This window comes from Fukomys damarensis, unplaced genomic scaffold (genome assembly GCF_012274545.1).
Source record: "Fukomys damarensis isolate Sample0158 unplaced genomic scaffold, DMR_v1.0_HiC HiC_scaffold_32, whole genome shotgun sequence".
Lineage (NCBI taxonomy): Eukaryota > Metazoa > Chordata > Mammalia > Rodentia > Bathyergidae > Fukomys > Fukomys damarensis.
Window position 1 is genome coordinate 33,862,143 of NW_022900944.1, and position 9,762 is coordinate 33,871,904.

A 9,762-nucleotide genomic window follows, 5' to 3' on the forward strand; every position below is an offset into this window, starting at 1 on the left:
TCTGTCGCAGAGAAGGCAGGTCACGGGGGCAGTTCCTATCCCTCCGGGGACCTCCAGCTCATTGTGCTGCAGGCTTATCCCAACACACCGGGCCAGAGACTCACCAAATAGGGTACTCTGGTGGGTGTGGGTCCTCCCAGCAGGCACTGTCTGGGCTTACCATCAGCCATGTGGAAGAACTCAGCGTTAAGTCCAGTCTTCCCACCCCCACCCGAAGATCAGAGGCTGTTGAAGTTTTGCTGCCTAGACTTATTTTCTTATTTTCTTTTGCATGGCTTATTTTCTCCCCTCCCCTGCCCTTCCCTCTTAGCACCTCACGCTTCCAAGGCAGGCCAGTGCCATTGAGCTTAGTCCCCGGCCCTGCGTGGCTTATTTTCTATAGAATTTCTCTGTGTCTTTTTTTTTAAAATCTGTAAAATGGGAGCAATAACAGTATGCTACTTATAGGTGGCCAAGTTAGATGAGATAATATGAGAAAAGTGCATAGCGCTTCCGTGGTGATTATCATTACCTTTATTGCTTATAGTAGTCTTCCTGTTCCGTGTCTTATAGTGTACATCATTCTCTGGGCTTCTGTTTCTGTGTCTGGAGAGAGCTGATCTTTTCTTCTCCAGATGGTCTTTAAACCACCTCACTGTTACAAATTAGTATAGAATTACGAAGTAGAAGAATAATGTCCTTTGTGAAAGAGCTGAACTGAAGAGCAGGGAGGCATAGACATTGTCACTGAGCGGAGGGAGAAACAGCATGCTGCAAAAGGGACTTGAGAACACACTGCCATTGCCTTGTGTTCTCTGAATATGTTATGTAGGTTTTTGTTTCCTTTGTGATTTAGATTCATTTCTGCATTGGTTCTTTTTTACGTGGATGAGCTGTTAAGTCATCTTTCCTGGTAAAACATGTCACCAGATGTACTGGCTACAGTTGTGTAATGCCCCTTGACCTCTGGTTTCCAAGAGAATCATCTTCTTAGCTAGAGAGAAAGTCAATTTGGAGAAGTTTGGGCTCCTTCTGCCTAATGGGAGAAATTTTCATCTGCAGCCTGTCTGGTGATTCTTGTTTATTTTTAAACATTTCAGCCCAGTAAAAATAATATGATGGTCACTGGCTATTTGGCCAGTTGCTTCAGATGTGGGGTAATTCACTCTGGATTTGTTTACTGCAAATGGAAAAGTTTACCCAAAGCTGCCTTTTGGGCTTCTACCAAGAAGGAAGCTTTCCTGGGCCTCTGCGTGGAGCCAGCTTCTTTTGAGTCAAAAATTGGAGGGGCTATGAAAGGTCTTGTTCCCAATAAATAGCAAGAGAGGGAAGACGATGACTTAGGTAGGATATACTCCTTTCTTTTTTACAGTGTCTTATGTCTGTCCGTGTTTTACTTTGAACCCCCAGGACACACAGACATTCAGGTGGTTCAGCCAGAACAGCCACAGCAACCAGCGAGCAGAGCCCTGGTACGAGGAACCGGCACCGCCAGCCCATCAAGAACCCCAGCCACAGTGGCCTGGCCAATGGCATAGGTGAGTGATCGCACAGAACACCAGCGTGGACTGTACTGTGTGCCTCACCTGTCCCACCGCGGACCCGGGGCTCTGCCTGCCCTGTCCTAACACGGTGGGAGAGGAGAGACTCCCACACCTCAGTCTTCTCGTTGGCGTATCTTCTTTGGTCTCTGGTTTCTTCTGCGCAGCCAAGGTTATTCTCCATATTCCTCTGTACAGAAATTAAAAGTATTATTTTTCTATTCACTTCTTATCAACATAGGATTTCCTTTGGGGGATCTTATTTATATATGAAATCTAAAAATTTTTCTCATAAATTTAAGAAAATTATCAGACTAGGGAAAAGAAGGTGAAGTTTGTTTCCAAGAGCTGAGTGGAAGATGGCAGTGCTGGTGGGGGTTGGGCTGCTGACCAGGGTGGAGCCAGATTCTACGGGGGCCCTGGGGACTGGGTGTCACTATTACACAGAGGGACCCAGCGGAGAAGAGAATCTGTTGTGTTCACATCTGAGTAGAACTTCCCTGCACTTGGCTCTGCCTCCCTGTAATTGGGAGCAGAAGGATCTGTTTCAAAACGAATCTTTTTGTCCTGTCACAGCGGGATTGCAGAAAGGAAAGAGAAAAAAGCATTCATTTTCTAAAATTATCGAAGATCATCAGATCTTTAGTGATTGCTAGTCATTTGTCTTAGTTTGGGGCAGATGGGAAGAGACAAGAATATTTTTGCTTCCATAAACTAAAGCTAGGGGAAAGCAGATGTTTAAACTGGTAATACTGAATTACTTTTGTAGATGCTCATTTGTGATTGCAGAAGTGTGACACGAAGGACAAGAGATCCAGAGCCACGTAGTTTTGTCACATAAGCATAGTCAACATTGTTATTGACCCATGTGTGACAAACCCACCCCTTAGGAGAAATCGACTCGGTCACCTTGTAATAACTTTCAGTTCTCTGCCAGCACTGTAGGGGGCTTCGGAGACCTCTGGTAGTTGCGGTTCCCCGGTTATCTCACGGTCTGAGGGGACAGCAAGGTGGCGTGGCCCGGGTTCAGTGAGGCTCCTTTCCACATGAGTATGGTGGCCTGGCTTCTCTGGAGCCTGGGACCTATGGGAACGGGGTTAACCTGCTCACCTTGAGCCTGGGGAACGTGACTATGCTGCAGCTGAGGAGTTCGGCAGCTGCTGTCTCAGCCGGCCTGGCGTGTGTGTGCCAGCCATTGTATCTGTGAGCTAGCACCTTCCTGTCTGCACGAAGGTGAAAGCGAGCCGGCGGCTGTGGACTGTGTGGAGAGCCGCACGCGGCTTTGTGAGCACCTGTAAATATCCTGCGCTTAGAAAACTAGGTTGCTTGTGGATGAGGGCCAGCATTTGCAAATGGAGAAAGGGAGCTGGCTTTTTGGAACTGGTTGCTTCTCAGAGCAGTGGCTGAGCTACCAAGAACTTTCTACTTCCAGGAGGCCACGTTACTGTGAGGGTGATTTCTTTTGGCCTTCTCTGCGTTTCTTACAGAAACTACTGGTAAACTGACCAATAAACTACACGGGGATGGCCGTTGAGTCAATCTTCTTGGACATTTAAACAAATCTTTATTTCCCCATATTTATTTTTTGGTACCTGTGCCTCTTGTCCTTACCTCCAGGAACGTTGTGTTCCCAGTCTTAACTTCACAAAGCCATGTGTCTCTAACCCCAGACTGCCTTGGAAATGTTGCACGGCCATGTGTCTGAACGCCCAGACTGTCCCTAAGACGCACCTGTGAAGGGCAGTGGTTGTACTCCAGGGATTTCTGCCCACTAACATACTCAGGACTAGGCCTTTGCCGCTCCCCTTTCTTCTGTGATGACAGTTTCTCCTAATCTCACAGGCAGTCTGGACCTCAGCGGCTCTTCCATGTTTGTCCAAAGGGTACAGAAAAACCTCACCTGTGCTGTGAGGAGAGACAGAAGCTGCCCTTTTAGGCTGTGTGGGACAGAAGGGAGCTTGAGATGTGCATGAGGACATCTTCATCCCTCAGCACCATGCTGCTGTTGGGCCTGTGAGGACCAGGTCTGGGGTGGCAGTGGGAGCAAGCCATGCCTCCTGAAGGGGTTTTCCCAGACGAACACGATTTACTTCATGGCTCCTTTGGCTGCACTGTGGTTATGCATGAAAAACACATTTGGGGCAAGACCAGAGCTAAGTTCCAGGTGTTTTTTTTATGTTGTCACAACTGTAAACTATCTATTTTTATAAGATGAGAGTGACTGGCTGCCTATGTAAAAGTTTTAGAAGTGGTGGAACCGAGAAATAGACTAATAGTATAGCACCTAATTGAGACTTGTGTAGACTGATTCACTTTACCAAAATATTGCATCTGCTACTTCTCTCTTAAATGCAATTTCCATGCACATCGGTCACACTGGCTGCGGCTGAGTTCTGGCTCCTCACGTGTATGTACAAGGTCCAGGCCTCTCTAGGCTTTAGTTTGCTCATTTTATAAATTAGAGCAAGTGTGGCTCACTCATAAATTGGTATAAGAAATAAATAAAAGATACAGAGTGCTTGGCCAGGTGCCTTGCACACAGCTTTTATCTTTGTGAACAATTTTGTATGCTTATAATTATAGAATATGGGTAGATGTTCTTGTTTACTTTGATATTTTTCATATCTGCCTCCCTCTATGTGGTCTTCTTGCTTACTTTTTAAAGAGTGGCTTTTTTTCACAGTTAATTTGCCATAATTCATTTAACCATTCCTCAAATCTTGTGTTTTGTACTGTAAAACAAAATCCTTCTGTAAACATCTTTGCATACACCTATCTCTCTCTTCTTGAATGAAACTGTGTTTTGTTTGGGTCTTGGTCTGTTGCCCAGGCTGTCCTTGATTGAGCCCAGGCTCACACTCCTGCCTCAGCCTGCTGAGTGGTTGGGACCACAGGCGCATTCACCATGCTGGGCTCTTGAATGAAAGTCTCGAGTCAAAGCATATGAATTTCAAAAATTGAGCATTAATTATATTACCAGATTGCCTTCCAAGAGGAAGCAGTATAAAATTTTTGTAAAGTGGTGAGATATTTTCCCCCTAACTTTATAAATGCTGGTTCATCATCTTTGCTATCAATATTAATTTTAAGTGCTACCTCATGGTTTACCCTCATTGCTTTTCTTTTCTTTCTTTCTTTCTTTTTTTTCTTTTTTTTTTTTTTTTGGTACCAGGGATCAAACTCGGGTCCTTGTACTTGCAAGGCAGGTGACGAAACCACTGAGCTAAATCCCGGCCCCTTTTCTTGTCTTTTTACTTGCTTTTCTCTTTCCTTTCTCCCTCCTTCTCTCCCTCCGCTCCCCTATTCCTGCCCTTTCCTTCCTGCCTGCCCTGCCTCCCTCCCTCCCTCCATTCCCCTGTGCTGGGGATTGAGCCTAAGACATTGTGTGTACTAGGTGTGCACTCTCCTACTGAGCTGCATCCCTAGCCCTAAATTAATTTTACTCTGTATTGGAATCCATTATAGAGGCATTCATTAAATAGCTTTTTAACCTCGATTTTACTTAGTGTTCATCACTTATCACATTCCTGTGTACAGTGAGGATTCTTTGTTTCTTGCTTTGAGCAAGTCCTATGATTTTGATTATTGATAGAGTATGTTTTTTTAATGTCTGGGAGGACTAGCTTTGCCTTATTACTTTTTCTCTTTGATAATTTATACATTTTTCAAAACTAGTTTCAGGCTTTGAATTTTTATGAGCTTGCTCAAATGTAAGTGGGAGCTGCATTCATCTATATATTAACCAGGAAAGGGATTTAATTTCCTATCAGTTACCAGATGTGGCTTTGTGCATTTTTAAGTTGTTCTCTTTTTTTGCTGTATAACTTAGCTGTTTTCTTTATAAGCCTCATCCTTATCCTATGCCGCACTAATGAGGAATGCTTTTTTTGTTTGTTTCTTTTCCTGGTACCAGGGATCAAACTCAGGACCTTGTGCTTATGAAGCAGGCCCATGGCACCACTAAGCTGAATCCCTGGCCCAATAGGAATTCTTGTTCTGAGTGCTTGCTTGCTTATTTATTTATTTTGGGACAGAGTCTCAATTTGTAGTTCAGGTTGGCTTTCAACTCAGTATGTAGTCTAGGCTGGTTCCACAGAAATCCTCCTGCCTCAGCCTCCTTAGTGCTGGGATGAGAGGCATGGGCTACCACGCCTGGTGGTTTTGGTTGCTTTTGTGAAGATCTGACTGAACAGCTGCATTGCAAGTACGTGGGTTGTGTCACAGGATGAGTGATCCCGGCTGCTTCCCGTGGGTCTGTTAGGAGCTTGACTTTTGTCAAAAAAAGACTGTTGGTGGTGGTTGCCCTCCACACCCCTGGATGTGGGGGCTGAAAAGATCCCAGAGATCCCAGTGTGCACCCGAGTCTGGGCTCCACCACTCACACTGAATGTCAGGAATGCGCAGCCAGCTGGCAGCCTCTCAAGGATTAAGAAGAAGAATTTCCAATTAATTCCTGATCTTTTTTTTTGGCTATAACTAGAGTATGTCTTAGTTCTGAATGAATATGTGATTCATGAAGTTAGCGTGTTGAGCGACATCACAGAAGGACCCTTGTGAAATACCCACAGTAGCAGAAACCAAAGCCTGTTCTGCCGATTTACCCACTTACCCCATCTGCCCTAGGTGCTCGTACCGCGCACTGTTGGAGCCATCTTCACCTCCTGTCCCTACTCTGAGACTGGTTTGAGCCTGGGTCTGCTGTTGCTGGCTCTCTGGATCCTTTCTGAGTGGTCTCTCAGTGAGCCTCAGTGTTGGCTTCAGGGAAATGGGAAAAATATTTTCCTCATGAGGCTATTGGGAGGATAAATGAGCTAATAAAAGTGTACTTGCTAAAGGCAGTGAGGAATCCTGGATTAGATCCTTGGCTAGGCAAAGAGCCTTAGTGGAAAAGCTGGCAAAATCCAAATAAAGTCTGGAGTCTAGTTAATAATAATGTATTAATATTAATTAATTTTAGATTTGACAGATGTGCCATGATTATGTAAGACGGTCCTCTTACTGTAAAGCCCAGCACTTGGGAGGCCGAGGCAGAAGCACTGCAAGTTTGAGGTAGCCTGGGCTACGTGGTGAGACCCTCTCTCAAAAATTATTCCCAACTTAAAAACATTTTTTTCAGAGAAACTGTTTTGCAAATCATGGTGTTACACAAATGTCAGAGAATTTTATTTCAGGTATCTTTGTTTGCTAGATTAGTAGGCTTATTGAAGAGTCCTTGTTGAACAGATTTTTATCAGGTGCTTCTTTGCTAAGCACCCCGGAAGGGTAAGAGTATAAGGTGAGGCCTCGGTCCTCAAACCCAGGTTGCAGGCGTGGGCTGAGAGGCTATAGGTGCCATGGCCTCTCACAGGACAGTGGGAGGGGGAAGAGCAAGAACATGGAAAGGGGAAGTAGTGAAAAATGAGGAAAGCAAATTTCTTCTCTCAAGAAGGATGCGGTCTTTAGGGGGAGACAAGGTGCACGCATCAAGTAATTAGGCTAAAGGTTAGAGAATGGTGGCTGTGTGGAACCCAACTAACATGTATAGCACAGTGGTTCTCCGAGGCATATGTAACTGTAGCTCTTCATCTTTGACCGCTGGTTTTTCTCTTTACTGGATGCCTTGTCATGCTTGAGTATGGTGCCCTGTTACTGGTCTACGGGGTGATGGTGGGCCAGTGGCTAAGTGTCTACATCTAGTTTCTTCTGACTGTGAGTGATAGTGGGGTGGCTTTGTCTCAGAGGTTCTCTCATGTTGTGAGAATGTGTATGGACACTCATTTGTGGCTTAGGGATGGGCACATTCTAGAAAACTCATCGGTGGTTTCATTGTTGCATGAACATCTTAGGGTAGTCTTACACAAATCAAGATGGCTACAGTGTCACTAGGCCCTATAATCTTATGGGGCCACCATCGTACCATCATGTATGTAGTCTCTTTGACCAGAATGTCATTATGTAGTACACACACACACACACACACACACACACACAGAGCAGAGGTTTTTCAGTACAGACACAGGAAGCTCATCAATATTTGACTTTCATATTTCTCATTTCTGTTATAGCTTGTATCTAGGTGACCTATGTAGTCATAGGTGGAGCTTTTCAGAGGATCTGGAGTTTGTGATGCTGGGATTAAGGGTGTGAATGCTATTCACCCTAAGGGCAGGTAACCTGGATAAAAATACAAAGGACAGAAAAGGGCTGCAGTTGTTGCTAGTCACTTACTGCTTTTTGCTGCTGCTGCTGCTGCTGCTGCTGCTGCTGCTGCTGCTGCTGCTGCTGCTTGTTTTTGCTGTCCTGCCTTACTAGGGATTGTTTCTCTTCTGTATTGCCCCCTGCCTTGGAGCCAGCCAACTGTGAACTGAAACCTCTACCATCTGTGAGCCAGAATAAATCTTTCCTCCTTTAACTTTGGGTGTGTCAGGTATTTTGTCTCAGCAATGAGAAAAGTAACTATGTCAGAATTTGGTACCAGGGAAGTAGGGTTGTAGCTGTGACTGTACCTGACCACATGGTTCAGGAGCCATTGGAACTGGCTTGTGGGAAGAGTTCAGAAAGGTTTGGAGAGGCCAGCTGAAGCAGCAGCCCTGGAATGCCTTAAAGCTGTATTTGATGGGAGACTCTGGTCAGAGCTCGGAAGACCAGAATGCTGATAGAAGTGCTGCTGGTGAAGACCAGGCTCAGGAGCTTTCTGCTGGGAAGAAAGACTGCATTGGTTGTTGGGCTCCAGACAATGGGTGCTATGCCTTGGCAGAAAGTTTGTCTGTATTTTGCTCATGTCAGGAGATTTTGCCTGAAACTGAGATTAAGGACAGTGGACTAATTAACCTGGTAGAAGAAATTGCAAGGCAGTCTAATGTTGAGGAGGTGGCATGGCTACTGTCGGAGGCTTTTAGCTAGATCTGTATTGAGGCTCAAGAGCAAAGAACTCAGCAGAATGATTTAAAACTTTTGAGTTTGACCAGAAAGGAAGTTCTGATAAAGTTGTGGCCTACAAGATGGAACAAAGGAAAAATTAGACACTGAAAAGACTAGCAAGAAAAAGCCAAGTATTTCAGAAGAGAACAATAGAAAAGATGGCCTGAAGACATCAGAACCAGTAGGACTCTACCCTCTGCAGCCTCAAAATTGCAAACGTGAAAGGCTTTGTTTTGAGAAGAGAGCCCTAAGAGCAACATATTTCTGGCAGCAGCCTAGGGAATTTGTTCCTCAGGATTTGGTTCATAGGCACTCGACCTCTACACCCAAGAGAGAAGGAAGCCTGGCTACTGCTCCAGCTGGTAGTGGACCTTGGGATCATCCATGTGGTGGTGGTGTTATGTACATACAGAGTGCAAGAGTCAAGGGTCAGGAATGCTTCCACCTATATTTCAGAAGAAGACCTGGGAGGCCAGGCATTGTGCCCCTGAGAGGGCACCATTTGGTGTCAAATTGTCTCAGTTACTTTTCTTGTTGCTGAGACAAAATACCTGCCACCCAAAGTTAAGGAGGAAAGGTTTATTTAGCTCACAATTTGTAGAAGTTTCAGTTCATAATTGGCTGGCTTCAAGGGAAGGTGGCATGGCAGAGAGGCATTGAGCAGGAGAAACAGTTCATGGAAGGCAGAAGGTAGAAAGGCAGTAAGCAGCAAGGTACAAGAAACAAATTCTGTCTGTTTGTATTGTATCTAGGCTACTTGCCCTTAGGGCAGGACTAATTTAGTAATCACACACCCTTAATCCCAGCATCACACACTCTAGATCCTGCATCTCTGAAAAGTACCCTCTGTGACTGTTTGAGGCTTTGGGAGGACATCTAGAAACAAGCCATAACAGTTTCTAAATCTGAACTCAAGATGTGGCACAGAATTCTTACCCAGATGAGCTTCTCTGGTAAATGACAGGCCCATGCATGAGTCCAGGGACAGATGTGGTCCTGTTGGGAGCCCCTTAACCAGATTGTCAGCTCTGTGAACAATCAGTTCCCAAGAGTGTTGATTGGAGGTGCTTCTCCGCTGACATACCCTGGGCTTTGGTTCTTTTTGCATTCAGCAATTTCATAATAATTATTTTTAATAATAGTACATGTACATTATGAAAACTTTAAAAGTATAAAAGCTTAAACAGAATAAAGAATATCATTTTTGCCGGCCATGGTGGCACACATCTGTAATCCCAGCACTCGGGAGGCTGAGGCAGGAGGATTGCGGTGAGTTCGAGACCAGCCTGGGCTACACAGTGAGTTCCAGGTCAGTCTCAACTACATAGTGAGACCCTGTCTC

The 9,762-nt window shown here is 45.1% G+C and overlaps 1 protein-coding gene across 1 annotated transcript in view; it reads left to right on the plus strand.

The window, feature by feature from the left end:
* The window catches only part of Wwp2 (WW domain containing E3 ubiquitin protein ligase 2), a 122,847-nt gene that overhangs the window by 63,354 nt on the left and 49,731 nt on the right, over positions 1-9,762 (plus strand). The window contains exon 6 of the mRNA XM_010612360.2: positions 1,390-1,517. Coding sequence (XP_010610662.1) covers positions 1,390-1,517 — 128 coding nt within the window. The remainder of the gene's footprint in view (positions 1-1,389; positions 1,518-9,762) is intronic.